Source organism: Lissotriton helveticus, chromosome 9 (genome assembly GCF_964261635.1).
Source record: "Lissotriton helveticus chromosome 9, aLisHel1.1, whole genome shotgun sequence".
Lineage (NCBI taxonomy): Eukaryota > Metazoa > Chordata > Amphibia > Caudata > Salamandridae > Lissotriton > Lissotriton helveticus.
In genome coordinates this window covers 12,281,412-12,306,329 of record NC_136070.1, presented here as the reverse complement: position 1 = coordinate 12,306,329, position 24,918 = coordinate 12,281,412, and the positions used below count along the sequence as shown (strand labels likewise).

General features: G+C 43.5%; 1 protein-coding gene across 3 annotated transcripts in view; it reads left to right on the top strand.

The window, feature by feature from the left end:
- The first annotated feature begins 3,494 nt into the window (after positions 1 to 3,494).
- Positions 3,495 to 24,918, top strand: part of TTC6 (tetratricopeptide repeat domain 6) — a 1,585,904-nt gene continuing 1,564,480 nt past the window's right edge. For all 3 annotated transcript variants that reach the window (XM_078659352.1, XM_078659351.1, XM_078659353.1), the window contains exons 1-2: positions 3,495 to 3,604; positions 10,187 to 11,558. In XM_078659352.1, the coding sequence (XP_078515478.1) occupies positions 10,197 to 11,558 (1,362 nt within the window). In that variant the 5' untranslated portion in view covers positions 3,495 to 3,604; positions 10,187 to 10,196. The remainder of the gene's footprint in view (positions 3,605 to 10,186; positions 11,559 to 24,918) is intronic.

Genomic DNA, 24,918 nt, shown 5'->3' with positions numbered 1-24,918 from the left:
TGGGTGCCCTGTCTAAGGTACCCATGAAAGAATAGTTAGGACACAGGGCGAAAAAGGACCTTTTTGACCAGGAAAGCGAGGAAAAGGTCATGCCCTGCAACGCAGGACCTAGAATAGAGCTGGACACATAGCTCCACCGCCGGTGCTCAACAGTGCCAACAGAAGACGACAGAGAATGCTGAGAACTCACTAATGATGGTCCACGACAATAAGACTTCCCCTTCGAACAGTGACACCCCTGATTATCGTTTTTACTACGTCTCATTTCTCTCCCAGCCACCATTGTATTGATTATGCTCCAACCGAATACGAAATGAACTTACATATGTAATAACCTATCAGTTCATATTCCGAATGACTATAAGCATCTATGAAATGTACCCAACGCTCTCACTACAGAATCGTTTTTGTCCGATATTGCATTACTATGACTTTCCTGCAACAAGCTTAACGATAGGCCCGCCTCCTAGGATGAAAGATTTTAAATGTAATGTTTACAGCTCCTTCACCTGGGTTCCTACTTCTTTACTTATGACCGCCACAGTAGACATGGATAGGAAATAGGCCAGCAAGATGTCTTGGGAATGTTAAAGGGAGGACTGTGGAAAATTAGTACGGTTTGGTAAACATTATCTGCGCCATCTTGCCTTTTCCCCTGATGCCACACTTTTTGTCGTGCGCACCCGCCATTTTAGGTGCCTCGATCAGAACCACCCTCTGCACGCCACTGACCCCCAGCACAGCTCTTCGCCCTTACAAGCCCCCCCCCACGCACTGGCCACCCCCGCTCTCACATGCCCTGGGTCATAAACCCCTCTTCAGCGCAGCTCTGCCTCGGAATCCCATCTTGTTCCCAGCGCGACACCCCCCCTTCATTCCTTTCATGGTCCCAGGTCCTTTGATACAACCCCCCCCCCCCCTTTTCCTGTGTGCCCGTTTGTCTTCCTCGTTCCCAGGCCGCCACCTGGCCCTGCGGATACTGTTTATTGCCCCCCCCCCCGTACAGTAGGAAGCCTCCCCCATTAAAGGACCCTCGAAATTGATCAAAGCCCCTCCCTATGAGATCCGATCAACCCCACACATCCCGTGAATCGGCGGAATATCCAGCTGCGCGATAATCATCACCTGTTGTGACCGGGGTGGGGACTTCAACTGTAAATGTGTGTGGGAGCGGGCCTGAAGGGGAGATTCCGAGGATGTCCTTTCATACTTCAAAGCATTGCAAGAATGTGTTACCTGCAATAAAGATCATAAACCTGTGTATAAGAGGCCACGCCTCAGAGATGCGGTTAGAGCACCTCGTGACGATACTTGCTGTCTGAACTGATGTGTTCTCCTCCGGAGAAAATAAACCCTTGTTTCCTGCCTTCCAGTCTCCAGCGCCTGCCTCTTCATTGATTAATATTTTGTGGGTTCAAGAGGCGACACCGCCGGGCAATACTTAAGGATCTTTGTTTATTGGTGGTCCCTGACCCTTTTTTTTACAGAAGAAGCCGGTCTTCTTGCTTTTATGAATTTATTCAGTGAGAGTGGTGCGCACACTCTTTATCTGTTCTCTACCTACATATTTATGTGATGCCTGACTCACTTTCTCTATACATCCAGCAGTGTAAGTTATTTTCTTTTTAGCCAGGTTTTGAATTAATTTATCAACAGTGCACTATAGTTTATTTAACTTTGGGTGTGTACTATTTAACTTTAAAGCGCAAGTAGTAAGACGCAATGCAATTCTCTAAATATTATATGACACAAGTATATAGTGCAAGTATTTTAGCTCAAACTTGTTTATTTAGATAATACTTGTATTAAGACATGTTATTGTTCAATTTAGTAATTACAAGTATCAAAACACGTTATAAGGTATCAAAACACGTTAGCTTCAATATTTAGTAATTACAGGTATAAAGACGTGTTAGCTTCATAAATTAAAGTACAGATTTTAAGACGCGTCAACTTCGTAGATTAAAGCGCAGGTATTAAAACGCGTTTGCGTTACTGAGGAAGCGCATAGATTAAAGCGCAGGTATTTAAACGCGTTTGCGTTACTGAGGAAGCGCATAGATTAAAGCGCAGGTATTAAAACGCGTTTGCGTTACTGAGGAAAGCGCAGGTTTCTAAACGCATTAGCGTTATTGCTAAAGAAGTGCAGATATGAATACGCCTTAGCGTTATTATTAATAAGTTTAAGTTTTGAGGTTACTTTATTAAAAGTTGTACAATGTATGTATAATGCAATGTTATATCTACAATATGTTATTGCACTAAAATTTTCAAGTTCACATTGTTTTTCTTCAGAAGAAAGGGATATGTGCCATGTTTTATGGTTTATCCTTTTACTGTGTTTCTTTCTTTACTTTATTCTTTCCACCTTTCTCTTTCTTCCTTTCCTGTTGATCTGTCGGCTTCTTTACAAGTTTATCTTTTATGTTATATTTGCTTAGTTGTAAGCTATTATATTTATTTACTGTTTATTCCCTGTGAAGAAAAGGGGATATGTTGTACATGGTTTCTACCTCTTTCTAGTTGCTCAAGCCAGAGTGAATGTGGAGTCTGTGTAGAATGTTAGAGTGCGTGATGTCAGAGAGTTCAGAGTGTGTGTGTGCCTGTATGTCTGTGGAATGACAGTTGAGAAGAGTGGGCTGAGCAACTAACATCCAGCTCCTGGTGGGACTTTATATGGAACTTGTATTGATCTACCAATAAACTTACATCTTGGATAAAACATCCTGGCTACTTGTACATTATATCATTCATTCACCCACGACAATTATCATGAGTAATTCTTGAATCCGTATTTGTAGAGCGCGAACAACTCATCCTTACGGGTCTCCAGGCGCTGGGGCCGTCGTGGAAATCAAGCGAGCCATTGACCAGAGTCACACGGTGCCGAGCAGAGCTGCCGCCAGGGCCGGGGTTCGAGCCGTGAGCCCTGTGCTCCAAAGTCAGCTGCCCTGGCCGCTGCGCCACACCTCTCCACCTTCAACAGATTGTTTTAAATATTTAATGTATGTTTCATGGGGGTGATGTGTCCGCGTCTTATAAAGACATTTTGAAGAAAAAGGCTGCACTCATGTTTCATCCAACATCCATGAAAAGTGTCTTTTTGATCAGATCAGGACCTTATATGCGAGATAAGGGGGTGTCAGCTAGGTTATTTGAAGAACATGAGGTGCTGCTGCGCCAACGGATCAGGAGGCGTGGCACTGACGCTTCCCTCCCTGCGCGCGCTCCTTTTAAATGCGGTGCGCGTGACGTCACCGCTCCTGCGCCATGACGTCACTGGCCTCGTTCCGCGGAGGCGGTGCGCGAGGGTGGGCGTCGGGGCGGGCACGAGGCTCTGCTGCGGCGGCCGGGCAGAATGGGGGCCACACGCGCGAACCCGAATATACCTCTTCACATCGTTACTTGCGCGCCTCTTCCTTCGGGTGGTTTTTCACAGGCGGTTAGGCGTGTTTGGAGCGGCGGGGTCCCGTTGCCTGGAGACGGCGGCGGATGCGGCGAGCACGTGACCTCTGTTGCCAGGCGACGGACGCTCCGGGAACGGTGACCCGAGAGCGGTGCTGAGGCCTCCCCAGGGACTGCGGAGCCCCCCGAGGCCCCCACGGTGAGCCGGGCAGGCCCTGCGGGGAGGGGGCGGGGCAGCACCCGCCAATCACAGTGGGGGTCAAAGGTCATCCCGGGTCAGACTCTCAACAGTACCGAGGGAGGGGTCTCGAGCGCAGCACCGGAGGGGAGGGAAGCACTGCACTCTGGGAACTCATGCAGTGACGGTGGAGGCGTGGCTCCCAGAGGGGGCGGAGTCACAGCTGGAGTGCAGAGCCCCCTTGCGGTGGGTTCTGTGGCTGCACTCTGTAACTTGAGAAATGTTTAAAAAAAACCCTCAAGGAGTGTTTTTTTTAATAAGACTTTATCACTCATTTAATGACAATCTCTTAATAAACAGTGAACTGTGTGAGTTAATAAATATACATTTCAATCACTCAGGGTTGGTAAAGCGCAACTACTGCCCCGCTAAGGTCTCAAGGCGCTGGGAGGGAGGGGGTTCTCGTTGAGTACTGGGGTCATCTGACCCCCCCCCCGTCTTAAGGTCCCACTTGAACTGGGGTAATGTGGGGGCTTGCCGGAGGTGGAGGTGGAGGGTGGGGTTGCTCCAGGCTTTGGCTGCGAGGTAGGAGAAGGACTTTCCTCCCGTTCTCATATTGTTGATACGTGGAACGGTGGACAGAGAGAGCTCGACTGAGCGTAGGTGTCTTTTGGGTGCATGGTAGGAGAGGTGGCTGTTCAGGTATGCGGGTCTGGTGTTGTGAAGGGCCTTGTATGCTTGGGTGAGGAGTTTGAAGGTTATTATTCTTTCGACTGGTAGCCAGCGGAGATCGCAGCAGTGTTGGGTGATGTGACTGCGACGTGGTATGTCGAGTATGGCGTTCAGGACAGCCTGGAGTTTGCGAAGGAGTTTCTTGTTGATTCCAGCGTAGAGAGCGTTGCCCTAGTCCAGTCTGCTGCTGATGAGTGTGTGCGTGACAGTTTTTCTGGATTTGATTGGGATCCATCTGAAAGACTTTTGAAGCATGTAGAGGGTGTTGAAGCAGGTGGCAGTTCTTTGTGAGCAATGAGTCTAGTATGATGCATAGGTTTCGTGCATGGTCTGTCTGGGTGGGGGGATTTCCGAGGGCTGAGGCCCACCAGGAATCTTCCCATGCAGAGGGGGTGGAGCCAAGGATGAGGACTTCTGTCTTTTCTGAGTAGAGTTTCAAGCAGTTGTTCTTCATCCAGGTGGTGACGGCTTTCATCCCTTCTTGGAAGTTGTGTTTGGTGATGTTGGGTTCGTTGGTGAGGGAGAGGGTCAGCTGGGTGTCAAGACGTAAGTGACAATGTTGAGCCTGTAGTTCCTGATGATAGGTGTGAGGGGGCCATGTAGACATTGAAGAGGGTGGGGCTGACGGAGGAGCCCTGGGGCACTCCACAGTTGGTGTCTGTCGGTTCCGAGAGGTAGGGAGTCAGTCTGACCCTCTGACTTCTGCCGGTGAGGAACGAGCGAATCCAGCCGAAGGCCTTGCTACGAGTAGCAGCGGCGTGGAGTCTGGTGGCTAGGGTGCGGTGGGAGATGGTGTTGAATGCCACTTAGAGGTTCAGGACGATAATGGCTGCCATTTCGCCCTAGTCGACAACGGAGCGGATGTCGTCGGTGACGGCGAGTAGGGCGATCTTCGTGCTATGGTTGCCCCGGAATCCAGATTGGGAGATGTCCAGAGCATTGTTAGTTTCGATGAAGTTTGATAGCTGGGTGTTGATGGCCTTTTTCGATTATCTATGTTGCGAATGGAAGCAGGGAGATGGACCTAAAGTTCTTGAGGTCTGTCCGGTCCGTGGAGGGTTTCTTCAGGCAGGGGTTGACTGCGGCGTGTTTCCAGTCATTGGGGAAGGTGGGGGTCTTGAAGGAGTAGTTGATCATCTGACGTAGTTCAGGTGCGATGGTAGAGGCAGCTCTGTGGAAGATGTGGTGTGGGCAGGGTTCTGAGGGTACTCAGGAGTGGATGCTTAACATGGTCTTCAAGGTGTTTTGTGTCGTGCGCGGGATCCATTTGAGCAGGGTCTGTTGGGTGGCATCACATGATGGGGGAGCTGGAGCGGTGAGGTGGTCTTGACTTGTTGAAGTTGTCATAGATTATCATAATCTTATGGTGGAAGAAGGTATTGAGTCTGTTGCAGATGTCTTGGGAGGGTGGGACGTCTGTTTCGCTGCAGGGTTTGGAGAATGGACTATAATTATTGGTTATATTTTGACAATACATGTGCTTTATATATGTTGATATTTTGATCCCTTCATAAAACCATGTAGGCCCGCTTTTTATATTTTGGTGTTCTGACCCATGACAAAGTCAGTAGCTCTGCCTTGCTTAAAAAGATACTCCTTAAAATCAGCCATGCGCTCCTACAGAGGTTTGGGCCCCAGGCTATGCGCCCAAACCCCTGATGCGCATGGCTTGTGTGCAGCTGGGGGGTGGGGTTAGGCACTGGAGGAGGTTGGGCGCAGGGCCTGGCCTGCTGCCACCCCTACACCACACATGGCCGACTGTGTGGTGTTGGATGTAGGGCCCGGCCATAAGCCAGATCCTGTGGCCATCCCTACTCAGAGCACAGCCAAAGGCCATGCCTGTCATGGGGTTAATTGCTGTGTGGTGTTGGATGCAGGACCTGGTCAAAGCTTTTGTGTGTCATGGGGTCGGCTGCCCTCGGGGGGTTGGATGCGTCATAGTTATTTTAGGGCTCAAGTTATAGGTACTTACAAGGAGTAAGCGTATAAAATATGTTTTATATGCCCGGGGGATAGTGAAGTTGCACATTTCACTTCCCTAATTCATTGTAGTAAAGTGCTTCCCAAAATCGACTTTTGTGCAAGGAGCACTGTGGAGTGAGGTTCTGCAATATTTTCACATATTCAGAACCCCTACAGTCTCCCCTAGGTGTTCCCGGGGAGGGGGTCCTGTAGATATAGGCATGCTCCGTCTAAAATATGTTTTATAAGCCCTGGTGTTGGAGTTTAATTTCCCCATTGCAGATCCCCAGGCACATAGGTTAACATGGCATTAAGTTATTAATTAATAACTCCTCCCAGGAAACAAAGACAATATAATTCAAGTACTCGGTATAATGGTATTGATAAATATAACAACATAATGTTGTTAAATTCATCCTAAAATGTACAGACAAGAAGTTATAAGACTTTCTTGTCTGTAAGCCAAAATTCAGCCCTCTAGTGCTCTGAGCTGATTGGCCAGAGTTAAATAGATTAGCCAGGCTGCTTTGATGAAGTGATAATTGGCACCTGGGGTGAAGACCCATCCCGAGAAGAGATGGTTCTGCTGCATAGGAATGCCAGAGCAAGGAGGGGGGGCGGAGTTGGAAACGTGATCTTCAAAAGAAGGAGGGGACAGGCAGAAGAAGCCAGTTTCATTTACACCCCCAGCCTCTGAACCCTGCCTGATGGCAGGCTTAAGGAAGGAATGTGAGATGCCAGGGGGGGGGAGAATATGGAGATGAGCCATCCTGGAGGTTGGTTTAGCCAGCTCTTGCCTCTCTGCTGAGACCTCAGCCATATTGGATTTTGGAGAAGTAGTGCTTTCTGGGTGACCATTGTGCCACACTTTGGAGGGAATGGTCATGCTCTGGGTGTTGTCCTGCACCTCATTGGACAGGAGTGCCCTCCTGTGTGACCCCAGAGAACACTGAATACGTATCTGCTCTGGGTGTTGTCCTGCACCTCATTGGACAGGAGTGCCCTCCTGTGTGACCCCAGAGAACACTGAATAAGTATCTGAGAGGGGCAGAGCCTCTCAGCCCTGTTGCTTGAGCCTCAGAGAAAAAGAAGGATTTGCCAAGCTGTAAACTTGATTTACACCATCAGGCCCTGCATTCTAACTGACTGCACCTGCTGCATTATCTGGAACTACAGCCTTTTTTATGTACATTTCTTCAAGGGAAATACAGATTGGACACATCTCTGGAAACTTGATTTGCACCATCAGACCCTGCATTCTGATTGACTTCGCCACTGCTTTATCTGGAACTACAGCCCTTTCAATGTACCTTGTTTCAAAAGGAATACAGAGTGGACTCCCTGTAAGCTACAGGGTAACAGAGCTCATCTGAATCAACTCCACCAAGAGCCTCCTGCCTGGAGTGTATCCAGTGGACCTTTAAGGGTTTTGTCCAGGTGCATTGTGGGAATTGTGGTCTCAACCTTTCAAAAAACATCTTGGATATTCTAGACCCTTGGATTGTGTTTTGGATACTGTGGACCCTCCAGAAGAACTTCAGAAAGAAGTCCCAAAAGTTTGGGAAAGTTTGGTGATCTTCTTTTATGAAAAAGCTTCAGAGAGTGACTGGACTCTCACAGAAAGGCAATCCGACAAACCTTTACTGAATCCGGCCTGCATGATGTCTGGTGAGAAATCCTCCAGAAAAGTTACTAAGGGTGAAGGTAAAATCTTACCCGAGCCTCCCACTTAGTGTGTCCGACCAGCGGTCCATCGCGGTCAGCCTCAAACTTTGACTGTGTCCCAGTCAGAGGTGACCAAATGTCCAGAAGTGGCATTATTGGTTTCTAAGCTCTAGAAAGTGTTGAATCTTTAAAATATCATATCTCTGGTTTCCCACAGTGTTTTCTAATTTTGGTTTCATTTTAAAGATAAAAATATTCCCTATTTTTATAAATTGGTGTTGAATTTGTATTGTGTGTTGTGGCTTAATTCTTTACCGAATTGATGCTTTTAAATGCTTCACATACCTGATCATTTTCTGTGATCTATTATGAGCCTTAGACCACGTGAGTGGCCTTATTGCCAGTGGTAAATATATATTTACTACTAGTAATAAGCCACTTTCCAACACTTCAGATAACTATAACTGGTGAATTTCAATGTTTATTGTTTGTTTATAACAGTGTTTTAACTGACATTTTCACATAACTAAAACTTCCCCCTAACCTTTGTTTTTTAGTGAATTTCTAAGGTTTATTTATAATGGAAAGTATGATATTAATACTATACCTAATTATAACGTCACTTTAACCTTTGTTTTTTTTCTTCCAGTGAATTGTTAGAGTTTATATACTTATCTTGATGTTATTTTTTCCTATTGGCTATTTTGACTGTTTTGCTGACAATATTAATTCCATGATATGCTGGTACAATTCCAACTGTTACTTCATGCTCTGATAGTCTGTGCTCTGATAGTCTGTGCTCTGATAGTCTGTGCTCTGATAGTCCGTGCTGTTATAGTCCGTGCTGTTATAGTCCGTGCTGTTATAGTCTGTGCTGTTATAGTCTGTGCTGTTATAGTCTGTGCTGTTATAGTCTGTGCTGTTATAGTCCGTGCTGTTATAGTCCGTGCTGTTATAGTCTGTGCTGTTATAGTCCGTGCTGTTATAGTCCGTGCTGTTATAGTCCGTGCTGTTATAATCCGTGCTGTTATTGTCCGTGCTGTGATAGTCCGTGCCCTGATAGTTCGTGCTGTGATAGTCCATTCCCTGGGAGTCCGTGCCCTGATAGTCCGTGCCCTGGGAGTCCGTGCCATGGGAATCCGCGCCCTGAGAGTCCGCGCCCTGAGAGTCCATGCCCTGAGAGTCCGCACCCTGAGAATCCCTGTCCTGGGAATCCATGCCCTGAGAGTCCATTCTCTTGGAGTCCATGCCCTGGTAGTCCGTGCCCTGGAAATCCGTGCCGTGGGAATCTGTGCACTGAGAGTCCGCGCCCTGAGTTCCCACACCCTGAGTTCCCACGCCATGAGTTCCAACTCCCTGAGAGTCCATACCCTGAGAGTCCCTGCCCTGGGAATCCGTGCCCTGAGAGTCCATTCTCTTGAAGTCCGTGCCCTGGGAGTCTGTGCCATGGGAATCTGTGCCCTGGGAGTCTGTGCCATGGGAATCTGTGCCCTGGGAGTCTGTGCCATGGGAATCTGTGCCCTGAGAGTCCACGCCCTGAGAGTCCATGCCCTGAGAGTCCGCACCCTGAGAGTCCGCGCCCTGGGAATCCGTGCCCTGAGAGTCCATTCTCGTGGAGTCCATGCTCTGGTAGTCTGTGCCATGGGAATCTGCGCCCTGAGAGTCCGCACCCTGAGAGTTCGCACCCTGAGAATCCGTGCCCTGAAAGTCTATTCTCTTGGTGTCCATGCCCTGAGAGTCCGCACCCTGGGAATCCGTGCCCTGAGAGTCCGCGCCCTGGGAATCCGTGCCCTGAGAGTCCACACCCTGAGAGTCCACGCCCTGAGAGTCCGCACCCTGAGAGTCCACGCCCTGAGAGTCCACGCCCTGAGAGTCCACGCCCTGAGAGTCCGCACCCTGAGAGTCCACGCCCTGAGAGTCCGCACCCTGTGAGTCCATACCCTGAGAGTCCCTGCCCTGGGAATCCGTGCCCTGAGAGTCCATTCTCTTGGAGTCCATGCTCTGATAGTCCGTGCTCTGGGACTCCATGCTCTGAGAGTCCATTTGCTGGTAGCCCTGGCACTGATGCCCTCTACACCGATACCCCTTTGTGCTGATGCTCCATATACCAATAATCCATGCACTACTATTTCATACCTTGAAGCTCTATAAAGTGCAGCTCCATTCACTTATATTCATTATTGCGTCCATATTCCTTGCACTGAAACTCAATAGATTGGTGATTGTTTTTTGTTTTTTTTGCAGAGTTTCAGATATGGCTGCCAGACGGAACCCATTACGCTTTGGGCAAAATCATTTGGAAGAAGAAAGAATGCGGGCCCAGCTGGAGCGAGTGCAGCAGCAGTTCCAGAGAGATTTTATAGCAATTAATGACCTGTGTGTTGATGCTCCCAGCCCACCTCCCCAGGTAGAAGCGCCACCCCTCAGCCATGCAATTCACCTCCGTCCTCATCTTACTGACAGTTCATGGGCCCCAGAGGTACCATCTGAGGATGCCAATTTAGCCACTACCGAGAAAGCTTTTGAGGTTCTTGCCAAGTGGCTGGAGGGTCAGGAAGATTCCCGTGGTGGGGAGAACCCAGCTAGTGATGGAAGACCACCAAGCCAGGGCTCTCTACCGCTTAAAAGAGAGGCCAGCAGTAGAACAGCAGCTGAGCGTAAACCAAGGAAGGGCTTAGGAAGAGAGAAGTTGCAGAAGGAAATCTCGCCGGTCTGTAAGCGTGAAATGAAGCCCGCCATCTCATCTCTGTTAGGTACCATCAAGGGCGTCTCGGTCTGTTCTCGACCAGAGCCTCCTGCCAAGCCAAGATCTTATAGACCTCCCTCCCCAGCCCAACCACCTTCTCGGAAGCCATCAGGGGCCTTGCAGACAAAGAAGCCGGTTCCTGTGGCAGGGCGTAAAGTTTCCCACCAGGGTTCAAAGGTCAAGGAGAAGTGGCAGAAGATCGAAGAGTCCTCCAGCAGTGCCTCTGATAGTGATGAGAGCAGCTCCTCAGGCTCCGAAAGGGATACCTTCCAGATACGTGCACGAAAAAGAAGGAGGGTAAAGTCTCAGATGAAGGACCAAGTGCTGCCTGATCCCGCCTCAGAAGGACAGAAACAGCCACGAAGAAGAGGGTCTGGTCTGCGCTCTGTTCCATCTGCGAGTTCAGTAGCAGGACTGTCTACCATGAAGCTGGCCACAGAGGACGCATACCAACCTCTGACTAGAATCAGCCATGTTCAGCTCACTGGTCCAGAGGAGCAGCCTTCCTCTTCCAGACTGAGTCTCCAGGCACAAGACTCCGCTGGACCGGGGGATCTTCAGACTCGGAGCCACCATGGTGAGCTCAATGGGATGGCGGAATGGTCTTCCTCTCATGTGCAACCCTTGGCCGTGCTGGATCCAGCAGAAGAAGGCCCTTCTCATACTTTGGATAGCCGTGTTCAGCTGAGTGGACCAGAGAAGCCTCTTTCCAGACCGGTGTTGCCGGCCAGGGCTAAAGCTCGGTCTGTGGATGAGATCATTGCCTCCCTTCGCTCCCCGAGCCAGACACCGGCTCTGTCTGCTTCAGACCTGATGATCAGAGAGCTCATGGAGAGCATCCTGGACCAGAACCAGAGGACGGTGATGGAGGTGAGTGAGACATGTCGAAGCTGCCGCTGGGACGGCCTTTCTCTTTCCATTCTTTAGTTATTTTTTTTTCTTTCTTTCATTCTCTCTTTCCGTTACTCTGCTCTTCTGTTTATGGCTTTCTTTCTGTTTTCTCCATAGTCACTTATTTGTTTCCTTAGCTTTTTTGTTTTTTTCCCCATTTGTTTTCTTCTTTCTTTTTTTGTTTGTTTTTCATATTTTTATGTTTTATGTTTTTTCCTCATTGTTAGAAGTGGGGCTTTTGGCTGGCTAGGGTATGCACCTAAGCAAGTTAGAAATCCCCAGTCTAGTCAGGGCAAGTACTTTACACACCAAAGATAACCTGTGCTCACCCTTTGGTAGCTTGGCACGAGCAGTCAGGCTTATCAGCAGAGACAATGTGTAAAGCGTTTGCGCAACACACTCACACATCAACACAATGAATACACCACAAAAAGACTCCGCACAGGGGTTTATAAACATGTACTTTCTTTATTGTATATATCACAAGACCAAAACAACATGAATCATAAATGCTTTAAACGGTATGCATGAGTCATAAATACTTGGCACGTTATGCAAGAATCATAACTAAGTTACACATCATGCAGTATCACAGTGACTGTACCCCATGTATGCTCTTCTCACCGTGCCCATTGACAAACAGTACTTGCTGTTCTGGCCAAAGCCAGATAATAACGATGAATACCACACTAGTAGTAATGCAGGAATAAGGAACAGTCACAGAAATCACCATATACTACTGGTTAGCAACGAAGCAATGTGTAGGGCAGTAATAGTAGTTGGTTCAGAGATATCCATCTGAATTACTGTGTGTGAATACAGGCCGGTAAAATGCCCTTCTTTCACGTAGGGGCTACACAGGAGCCCTGTTTAGGACAACTGCCCTGATCTCAACCAGGCATCGCCCAGAGAAACACTCTCGCGGGGGCCAGTTTAGAATGAGGCTGCCCTCCCCAGGGGAGTCAAGATACATTTGATCCGAAGGCAGAACCAATGTTGGTCCTACAGACCTCATGGTGACGATGGCAAGAAAGAGCTGCGGCAGCCCGTGAAAACCCCGATGCTGCTAAAAGGGAGCAGGGGCCCAGTAAGTGCCAGCACCACAGGTAGAGTCTCCAACATGGTCCTTGGGAGTGACGTCCACTCCTCAGCTCTGCGACTGGTGAGCCTCGCTCTCCGCGTCTCTTGCAGCAGAGGGCATCACCAGTGGGGTCTTCAGTGGCCGACAACGATGCAGAGTGCAGGGGGATGGTGCCTCAGATTGGCACTTGTCTCCAGAGGCCTCCATATCCCGAATCCCTTGCTAGGGGGCCAAGACCATTAGGCCTCTGTAGGACATGATACACGTTCCGTTTCACAGGTGCTTCAAAAGCTCTCCACAGGTGCTGTCCCCAGAGAGCCAGGACCATGAAGCACTCTTCACCACGCAATGATCTGTGGCTACCAGAAGCCGATAAACAGCGCTTAACCACGCACTGATTTAGGGCAAGAGTGAATTCAGTCACAACTCCTTCTTGCAGAGCACACTGCTGCTGGACTCCCAAGAAATAGAGTCCCACAGCAGAGGTGCTCAGGGGAAAAGCCAGTACACACTTTAAGAACAGTGCATCACAACGTGAGGAGCAGGCAGGCAGGCCAGCACACAAAGTTCCGTGACAAAGTGGCAGGCCCTCCAGCAGCCCAACAGGCAGCAGGTCAGTACATCAAAGCAGGTAGTTTTAACAGCGGTTTCTCCGGATACCACAGCAGTCCTCTGGCAAAGTGCAGGATGTAGAGCCCAAGCAAGAGTATGCAGTGTCTAAAAACATGGGGTCATAGCCCTTGTACTTATACTCAAAATACTCTTTGATCAAGGGTAGACTTCAAAGGAACACTTTCAAGTGCACAGCAATCCCTTTCAACTCAGCCCTGGCTCCTGCTGTCAGTAGGGTAAATCAGCCCTTTGTGTGAGGGAAGGACACACCCTATACAAATGTAAAGTGTGAACGCCTCTCTCAGGGCAGGAAGACCACCAGTATGTGGATGAATGCATATGTAACCATGTCACGGCCAGCCCTTCCGGTGTTGTGGTTGTCTGGAAAGTATGCACCAAGTGTAGCTGTCACCCAGCTCAGACATGTGTTGGAGTCAGGCTGCATAGCACAGAGAAATGCCCACGCTCTAAAAGTTACATTTTGAAAATAGTGATGTAAACTCCAGCTACACCAGTAAGCAGGATTTATCACCACTATTCTAAATATACCAAACATGGCAACACCACTGCTTTTAGATCAGGAAATACCACTTAAACCCATAAGGGAATTCCCAGTGCTAGCCTATGAGAGGAGTAGGCTTTACTGTAGCGACATACATAATAGGCTGTTTGTCACTATGCCACTCATAAACGCATATGCCTACTTTTTACTTAGACATTACCCTGCCCATAGGGCTGTTCAATGACTAAATATCGAAGCTAAAAATATAGAAGTAAAAAAAATAGATGTAAAAATATAGAATGCTAAAATATCTCCCTGTACTTAAACAGGTAAGTACAAAAATATAGTGAAAAAAATATCGATATAAAAAAGTATAGTTGTACAAAATATCGAATGTTATATATATATATATATATATATAAAATGAATTAATATTAAATATTTTAAATAATAAAATTACTATATAAAAAGAAAGTAGATTTAATATAAATTAAAAAATATATACATTTTTTTTTAAAGAAATGTTTATTAAGATTTTTCAAATACAAAACAAAGGCCATAATAAAACATATTTAACATATGTAAAATAACAATCAGGCATATAACATATGATAGATTTGTGATGAGAAAGAGATAATAAAGAAGGGGTAGCAGGAAAGAGAAGAAGAAAGAAGGAAGAAAAGGAAAGAGGAAGAAAGAAAGATAAGAAAGGAAGAATCAAAATGATATAAAAAAATATTATGGAAAAAGAAAAAGAGAGAGTTAACGTATAGGAGGGTTAGAAGAAAGGTAAGTAGTAAAGGGAAGCCAAAGAAGATCAGGTTTGATTTTTTGAGAGACAGAAGAAGAGGAAACAGTAGCAATTCTATGTTCGTCACAAATAAAATTCCTCCAAGTTACAGATGATAATATAGAATTTACAGAATTTAAACAGTTTAGACCATAATTTATCCCATGTTACAACAGAAAAAAAACGATAAATCAGTCTCCCAAGCAAGTTCAACATGAGACTTAGGTCTCTCAATAACACTGGCTAACAATAATTTATATACAAAAGCAGCTTTAGGTCTGTGTGTGGGGAATAAAAGGTATAAATGAGTAGAAGGAGTAAGAGAGGGTGTTACATCTGGAAGGTCAAACGTATGTAAGTGTGATTGTAAAGCGCTAGAAATTATATTATATTCTTGAATACATGAATCAGGTAAATGATATTGTAATTGCAGAGTAGAAAAAGAGATGACAACATTTTTTGAAAGTGATGAACAAAAATAACGCCCTTCTCTTTCCAAAATTTGTAATAAACTGATTTACCTTTATATCTAAGATATTTGTTGTACCAAATTGTGGATGCTAAAAAACATTGAAAGGGGGTAAAATCATTAGAAAATATGTCATATAATAACATTTGAGAATAGCGTAGAATAGGGTTATGTGACAGGAAAGTGCTGTTGGACATAAAAAGTACATTTTGAAAAGAAAAGTCTTTTAATAAGGACCGTTCATAAACAATCCATCTAGGAATAGGGATGTCAACGAAGTCATAGGAGAGAGCAAAGGATTGTTTAATTAAAAAGGCTAAGTGATAAGCTCTAAAATTAGGGAAACGGACACCACCCTCAGATTGAGGACGAATAAGCCTGGCAAGAGCAATACGTGGGTGTTTCTTGTTCCACAAAAATTGTATACACACAGAATTAATTTGAGTAAAAAAGGAGAGGGGAATTCGATAGGGTAACATAGATAATGTGTAGAGGACATGAGGGACAATCATCATTTTAATAGTATCTAACCTACCCCACCAGGAAAGAAACAAGGGAGACCAAGAATGGAGGAGTGATTCAATTTTTGTGAGTAATGAAATAAACGTGTGTTTAAGAGTGGTGTGTAACGATGAGGAGAACCAAATACCTAGGTATTTAATTTTAGTGGGGCACCAAGTGAAGTTGGTATCATTAAACATAAGCTGATAACAGTTGGAGTTTAAAGGTAAAACTTCTGTCTTGGAGAGGTTTACATTATAACCAGAAATGCTAGAGTATAATTGGACTTCTTCCATAAAATGTGGGAGTGAATCAATAGGGTTTGACATGTAAAGTAAGATATCATCTGCATAAGCAGAAATGTTGGTCTCAATGGAGTTATGAACAAAGCCAGATATTTGTGAATTAATACGGAAACGTTCCAGAAAAGGTTCAAGGCATAAGACAAAAAGTAAAGGCGAAAGTGGACAGCCCTGTCTTGTGCCACGGGACAAAGAAAAAAAATTGGAAAAATTATTATTAACAAAAATACTAGCCCGGGGACAGGAGTATAATAGTTTAATAAACGATATGAAAGTAGGGCCAAAACCGAAGTATTGAAGAGTTTTAAACATAAAATGCCAATTAATACGATCAAATGCTTTGTCGGCATCCAATGATAATTCTGCAAGGGAAGATTTATATTTTTTAGCTGAGGAAATAATATTTGCGAACATTCGTGCATTATCAGACGCCAGTCTACCCTTGACAAATCCGACTTGATCAGTTTTAACCAATAAGGGAACAATCGCATCAAGTCTGGACGCAAGAATCTTGGCAAATATTTTACAATCATAATTTATCAAAGATATAGGCCGAACATTTTTACACTGAGAATGATCTTTATCTGGTTTGGGGATGATAACAATTAAGGCTTCCATAAAGGAACCAGAAGCTGTGGCTTCTTTAATAAAATAATTAAAAAGTGCCCGAAGGTGAGGGACAAAAATGGGGGCGAAGGTAGTATAAAATTCAACAGATAGTCCGTCAGGGCCAGGAGCTTTGGATTTTTGTAGAGAGTTAATAGCGTTAACTATTTCTTGAGCAGTAATCTCTTTCTCCAATTCATTAAATTTGTCTGGGATAGACGGGGGGAGGAAGACCCGGGAAAAAAGTATTTAGATTTTGATTGGAGGGAAATGTATCATCAGAATAAAGAGATCTATAAAACTCATGCAAAACATCTGCAATGTCTTCATCTGATGACAATATTTTTGTAGTAGAGTCATTAAAAATGGGGCCAATAGTTTTACGTTCAGACTTAATTTTCAGGTAATTGGCAAGCATTTTCCCCGCTTTATTTTGTCCACCATGGTATTTGGATTTAATTTTGAGCAGAATATTACAAGCTTCGACTGTTGCCATTTTATTAAGTGCAGATTTGGCCTTAATTAATGCATGGACGGTAGAAGGGGATTTTGAAGTGTAGTATGAGTGTTCGAGGAGTTTGAGATTATGTAATTGGTCAGAATATTTTTTCCGCATAACCTTCTTTTTGGTGGATACATACGAAATAGTGAAAGCACGAAATGAGGCTTTAAAAGTATCCCAATTATTAAAAACAGAGGTATCCATCGGATTATTAAACTTAAAAAAATCATTAATAAATGTGGTGGCTTCTTTAATAAAAACAGTGTCAATTAGTAAAAAACTATTAAATTGCCATCGACTAAACATGGCGAGAAGTAAGTGAAAGGTCTAAGACAGCATGAACTGGGGCATGGTCAGAAATAAAAATGGATCCAATTTCTGAAGATTGAATAGAAGGAAGCAAACTAAAACATAGTCAATCCTAGAACGAATATTTTGAACATTGGAGAAAAAAGTATATTCAAGCAAGTTAGGATTACATGTCTTCCAAACATCATAATGTGGACGAGAGATAATGGCCGATGAAATGCCTTATGAGATTTATCAGGATTAAACTTACATTTAGATAATCTGTCAGAAAAAGGATCAATCCATTGGTTAAGATCACCAGCAACAATAATATTGGGGCAGTCTATGGAGGAGATCAGAACTTTAATGTCATTCCAAAATTTAGGGTCTGATTTGACAGGACCATAAATGTTCAGCAGAACTAGGGTTTTATTATGTATAACAACCTTTGCCATTACCCAACGTCCACCATCATCACACTGTGTAGACAAGAGTTGTGCAGATATGACTTATGGAATAATATAGCAACACCACCCTTTTTATTTAGTGCAGGAGAATAAACAATTTGTCCCACCCACTGCTTCTTCAACTTAAGCGATTCATCATCTGTACAATGAGTTTCTTGAAGAAAATAAACTTGAGAATTAAGCTTAGGTAAATGGGATTGTACCTTCTGTCGTTTGACGGGGTGTCCAAGACCACGAACGTTCCACGTGACAAACTTACACATAATGGAGGGTTAGGTAGGAGAAATACATGTGGATTCGAGACACATCAGGATTACAACTATAAAAAAGGAAATAGCACACATAAGCTACATAAAGAGAGAACAATGCAATAAAAACATAAAATACCATAACACCACACATTACATTGATGGTGTTGAAAAATTGAAGGAAAAATTATGAGGTGATATGAAAATATAAGAAAGGCACACAGGACCAGAAAAAGAATAAGAAGAGTAAAGACAGTAAATAAAGAAGAAGAGGAAGACGGAGGAGGAAGAAGGGAAAGAGCAAACAACTCATAAAAAGCTAATGAGGAGGAATGAGGAAAAAAGGAGATAGAGAGAAGGAGGAAAAGAAAGAAAAGAAAGGAAAGAAAACTTTGAAAGTATAGAGGGGAGGAAAGGAGACAACAAACAAACAGATCAAGGTAAAAAAAACAGATCTGTAAAAAGAGAGGAAGAAAAAAAGGTGGGAGCATTGTGACGTAGAGGATAGCGGGTCCCAGAAATAGAAGTAAATAGGAAAGTAAAAAGGGAACCTCAGATGAATGAGAAATAAAAGAAGAATAGGGCAGAATAGATAGAGAGAAGAAAATAAACATAAAATAAGAGAAGCATTAAATATTAATAGAACATGACTGAAAATTTCGAGAAATCAGATATTAGTGTCCATTCCATTAGAAGAGAGGATATGAAGAAAGAGTTTAAGTTTATCAGGATCATCGAAGGAACGTAAGCGGCCATCATGGGTGATCTTGCAAAGACAAGGATGAAATATTCCATACTGAATATTAAGATGCCTCATCTGAGGACGCAGGGCAAGAAACTCCTTACGACGCACGTTGGTTGCATTAGAAATGTCCTGTGAAATGAAGATATTGTGACCAGACCAAATAAGACGACGTTTGAGTTTAGCCACCTTTAAAACAGACATGAGATCAGTAAATTCCAAGAAGAGCATAATGATGCCACGTGGTTTTGGGGCATTAGTGGTTAAGCGCCCCAGACGATGAGCTCTTTGTATATTGAGTGGAGTAATTGAAGATGGAAGACCTAATAGATCTGGAAGAAATTTCTGAAGAAATAGAATCATATTTGAACCTTCAACATTTTCCGGCAGACCATACAGGCGTAGGTTGTTCCTACGGTTTCGATTTTCAAGGTCCTCTGTATGAATTTTTAGTTTATGAATTTCCTGCTCAAAGATTGGAATTTTTGTAGATAGGTCTTGTAAGTCACTAACTCGTTGTTCCAATTCTGTCACTTTGCCTTCCATAACAATCCACCTTTCTTCGATTTGTTTTAGTTTCTCGTTTGTTGCAGACATACATGGTTGAAGATCCCGAACTTCATTTAGAATAGAGTCCAGTATTGGATTCTGAGAAGATTGAATAGGAGACGGTGGGTCATGTTTCTGCCTCTTTGATTTAGTACCTGTGACCGAGGATCTGGTAGATTGGGCATCATGAGCCATTGTGATAGAAAAAAAAAAGGTAGTGGTGAAGGAAGAAGCAGAATGAGGTTCAAAATGCACAAATTCCTCAGAAAAACATCACTGATGCATGAAGGGATTCAGAACAAGTGTATCAAAGAAGCAGGCATGAATCAGTTGTATACAGAGGGCAAAAAAACTATTCCAGGAAGGTCCGGATGAAATATTTCATATTAATGAAGACACTGTGGTTGAGGCGTACTAGCAGTGGCACAGTAGGAAAGACTGAGGAGACATGAGCATCAGCGGTCAAAAATGGCGGCCGCCCATCCCTCCTAAGTGAAAAAAATAGCCATAAAGCTGGTAATACTTATGGGAAATGAAGACAGCAATAAGGCAGGTATAAATCATGCCACAGGAACAGCACACTGAATATAACACTCCTCGCAATTAAAGAAACCTGGTTAGTGATATATATTCCTGTTCAGGCAGACGATGAAGTAAAGAGAAAGTTAGTGTCCAACTCTGCATTTCAAGAGCGTTTTGTCAAAAATGAGACCACATACCAAGGTGCAAGGTGATAATTCCCTCAGAGGAGAAAAGCGGAGTAGAATTGCCGGTCCGTTGCAGAGACGCGGGTGCGACGTCCAAAATGGCAGCCGCCCGCGTCTCCGATGACGAAGATTTCACCACAAGTCTCAGTGTGTGAATGAGGGCATTAATGCGGTCAGCAAGCGGTCTAGGAACTCACCGCATGTTCCGTCTTGACAGCCCGACACTTCGGAACCAAAAGCTTCAAGTAAGAGGCACCATAGGCGATTTCGAGTCCCGCCGAGGAGTGGAGCTCAAGCTGGAGCCGCCATTTCACCTCGGCGCCCACGCCACGCCCCCCTAAAAAAATATAATAAACTTAATTAAAAAAACACACGTACATAATTCATATATATTTTCTTTTAAACAATTAATAAACTATTCATTTTGATTTATTTTGCAATTTGAAAATTATATAAAACACTACAAATATATATTTATATATATATATATATATTTTATACAAAGCAATGTAGGCAGTGGACCACTTTGACACCTTGAAAGCACCAACTCGAATATCACCAATATTTATGTAAGCTCAATCTTTCAAATGGCGTGCAATTATCAAATACTCCCTGCCCTGAGAGTATATCCCAAGTCCTTGGGAAAAATCAGTATTAAACCAAACTTTGAAGTGCACCGCCAACAAATTTTAAATCTCCACTGTGTGTGGTTGATAAAGTCTATAGGCAAGGATGTTTCAAAATAAGAGACGCTGTATCCGTAAATGCCAAAAAAGTTCAAAATTCCTTTAATAATCCATTAAGGTACCAGCCAACGCGTTTCGTTCCGTCAAGCAGAACTTCTTCAGGGCTGTGAAACAGAAAATGAAACATACAAAAAATGGGGTTTTCACCTTCAATTTTACTTTTCCTGTAAAAAATGTGTGAATATATAATGAAATTTTCACCCCATTGACCTTGCAGCATAAAAAATCTAAGAAATTCTTGATACAGTGTATGTTAAGAATGCTGCAATTTTATGCGTAAATGAGGTTTTTAACTTGGTTTTTTCTTGGTACATGCAATATTTAATGTTGTCTATGTATTATCTCACGTGTGGGTTACTTTCAAGTATTCACAAGGGTTTTTTGTATGTTTCATTTTCTGTTTCACAGCCCTGAAGAAGTTCCGCTTGACGGAACGAAACGCGTTGGCTGGTACCTTAATGGATTATTAAAGGAATTTTGAACTTTTTTGGCATTTACGGATACAGCGTCTCTTATTTTGAAACATCCTTGCCTATAGACTTTATCAACCACACACAGTGGAGATTTAAAATTTGTTGGCGGTGCACTTCAAAGTTTGGTTTAATATATATATATATATATATATATATATATATATATATATAAATATATGTGTGTGTGTGTGTGTGTGTGTGTGTGTGTGTCTACCAATAACATAAAATCTAATTTAAAAATAATTATATTACAAATTAAAACATTAAACTATTTAAAAATCTTCAAACTTAAATTTCCCACTCCAGTGAGTGCAACAGTAGGGAAGTGTTGGATAGCGGATGGGTACAAATGACTATTCCCACTCCAGTGAGTGCAAGCGTAGGGAAAGTGTTGGATAGCGGAGGGGTAAAAATTACTATTCCCACTCCAATGAGTGCAACAGTAGGGAAAGTGTTGAATAGCGGAGGGGTAAAAATTGCTATTTCCACTCCAGTGAGTGCAACAGTAGGGAAAGTGTTGGATTTCAAAGGAGTATCAATTAATATTCTCACTCCAGTCAGTTCAAAATTAAAACCAAACTAAAGTTTTACAACATAAAAATATTTTAAAAACAAATAACATTAAAAAATATATAAATATGTTTAAAATACAATATATTTAATATTAAGAACATGTAAATAAATATTACAATGTTAAATACATATAACAAATACCTACAAATATTATATTAAATAAAATAAAAAACTATTTCCAAACACATACATATTTTTAAATGTAAAAAAAATGTACTTCCTCAACTAATATAATTAATTACCAATTAAAAATATATTATTAATAAAAAAATCTCATAAAACACTAATCACGATATTTCCAACTCGATATTTGTGTTAATCGACATTTCCAACTCAATATTCTGTCTCCGCACCCCATAGGGTACCTAGGGCCCACCTTAGCGTTGACCTCTGTGTAGTGAAAGGGGAGTTCAAGGCTCGGTAGGAAGTTTCAAATGCCAAGTTAAAGTAGCAGTAAACTGCGTTTGAAGGGTCTGCAGTGACAGGCCGGAGGCAGGTTTGAAAGGCTACGTCTGTGGGTGACTCAAGCAGTGCTGCAGACCCACTAGTAGCATTTAATTTACAGGCCCTGGGTACTTGGTATGCCACTTTACAAGTGACAATCATGTAAATTAAAAATGCCAGACAGGTGTAAACGAATCATACCTTGTTTAGAGGAGAAAACACATGCACGTTAGCAGTGACTAGTGCCCAGAGTTCTAAAGCCAACAAAAAGAAGGCCAGAAAAATAGGTGAAGCAAGGCAAAAAGTTTGGGGATAACCCGGCAGTAGGGGCCAAGTTCAACTCTTGTGGTTTCTTTTCCTCGTGGTTTCTTCTTGTTTTTTGTCTCTCGCTTTAGTTTGTTCCTCTTCTTTTACCAGTTTTTTGATTTGGTATTCTTTATCATATTTTCTTGGGTGTTCTAACCTGGTCTATTATACTTTTGCGTTTGATAATTGTTTGTGTTGTCCCTTGCCCACTTGTTTTCTTGTAGTGTGTCTGTTTTTCTTTTTCTTGATGTCCCCTGAAATGCGCGTGATCTCTCCCCTCACTGAGGGTGTTTGTAGGGGTAGGAGTCTGGGGTGCTTCTAGTGCATGAGCTCGTAGATCATGATGCAGCAAGTGCTACTGTCCAAGGTTGCCACCCAAATTCACTTGGACAATTCTCATGGAGCCTGCCATGCCTTCAGATCCAAGGGGGTGCTGAGCGCTTTGAGGAAACCTCCTCCACCCCCCATTTTGGAAGGGCTCAGTCAATGTTTCAGGTGCCTTCAGTTAAATGGAGTTTACCTCTTCAGGAGCCTGGTGTGTTCCCATCTTGAACTTAATTGCCATTTTCCTGTAATGTACGTGTACGGAGGGTGTTGAATTTCTCAAAACTTTGACCATAATGAACATGGTTGAGGTGATAGAGCGCGCAGGTAACCAAACCAACAATTCTACCATATACGTATCGGGCCCATAAATTTCAATATATCATATTCATTAGTCAGGTAACCTTACGCTCTACTACCAGTATCCCAGTTTCCTTCCTATGAAATTTTATAGTACCCGACTTACCAATCCACCGTTACGGGTACCTAATGACCACAATGAATCAGGTAGCTAGCTGTAAAAGAAAAGGCAAAGAAACACATTACCAACTTTATATCCTTCTGTATTTCATTAATAAACCACAGACTCTGGGGAAGTTTTAAAGATTTTATCTAGATTTCGGATTCAGATAACATGAGATTTATTACCAGTAAGCAATCAATAACCATGATAATAAAGAGTACATATCCATTAAGGAAATAGATCAAGCTGATCATTTATAAGTCTACGGTAGGGTAAGAATGAGGAAACAGCTAGGCAAATAATTTCAGACTAAAGGACGGGGACGAATAAAGATCATACTATAACTTTACAGTAAAATATTTCCCCATGAAGAGGAACTACAGGTAAGGTGAAAATAGACCGTATTAATGAACTGGTGCAATATCTTGAATCAACTAAAAGATGGGTAAAAACAAGAACATCTGTATATCATGACCTGCAAAGGAAAATGTACTCAAGGGATGGGTAAAAAATGGAACATGCTAGAATAACGACAATAACGTATGAGCTTTTCATTCAGTGGTTATGCGAAATAGCATGGAAAATCAATATATGCAAAGATATGTCTTTATTGAAGCAAAAGCCAGAAAAATAGAAAAGTGCAGTATAGAGCTTCAGCCACTATATTTACCTAGAATGGTGTGAAGACCAACCCTGGCCACAGGTCAGTTAAGAACAGGAGGGACCCCAAAGGAAACCCGTCATCAATAGGACAGCAGGTGCAGAATGGACACCCCAGGACAGGACAGGAAACCCAGATTAGGATCAGGATAGGACCACCAAGGCATGACCAGCACCCGCAGTTCGGAAGCTACGCCTGCGTTCCACCCTCTCCGCAGCTATCGGTTAGAACTCCGATTGGGTTTTTGAATTCCCCAGCAAAGTGCTTCGCCAGCACTTAGGGTTTCTCTACAAACCCTCGAGTCTATGGAAATTTCGGACAGAGTGCTCCGCAGCCCTCTGTATCAAAGTCACCTATTGAGTGCATTGGGTCAGTGACAGGTCAGCTATTCGGACAAGTCGGACAATTTCTCTAGCTAAACCTAGGCTAGTTATACTGTTTTCGGGTCAGTGTACCACCCCCCAAATGTTGCAAGTGTAAGAATACCCAATTTCGATTGGTCCCCAAGTAGGATAGGTTAACACACCAATCACATTTCAATTCTACAAGCCTATATTAACATATTCTGGGACCGCCTATTGGTTTTGGGGTTCCCATGACATACTCTACGGAATACAATGAAATAGAATACAAATGTAGCATTTCCAATACAGTTTAAGTTTAACTTCTTCTGCTAGGTGAGGGTGCATCTTCCCAGGCACATCTTGGCTGAGACCTCTGGTTGGCTGGGTTTCAATGCCACCGGCAGAAGACTTGTCATGCGCAGTAGGATAACTCAATATGGATTCACGAGTGTCTCGCAGACCCTCAAGAACGCGGTACATGAAAAGTAAGCGAAAACAAATTAGAAATATATAAAAAATGAATACACTGTATACCATGAATTGCTACTCTATACCCCTTACTTCATATAAACTATTGGCATTAAGGTTAGTGCAAATAAACCACAACACGAAAACATCAATGCAAGCTTCACCATGTGA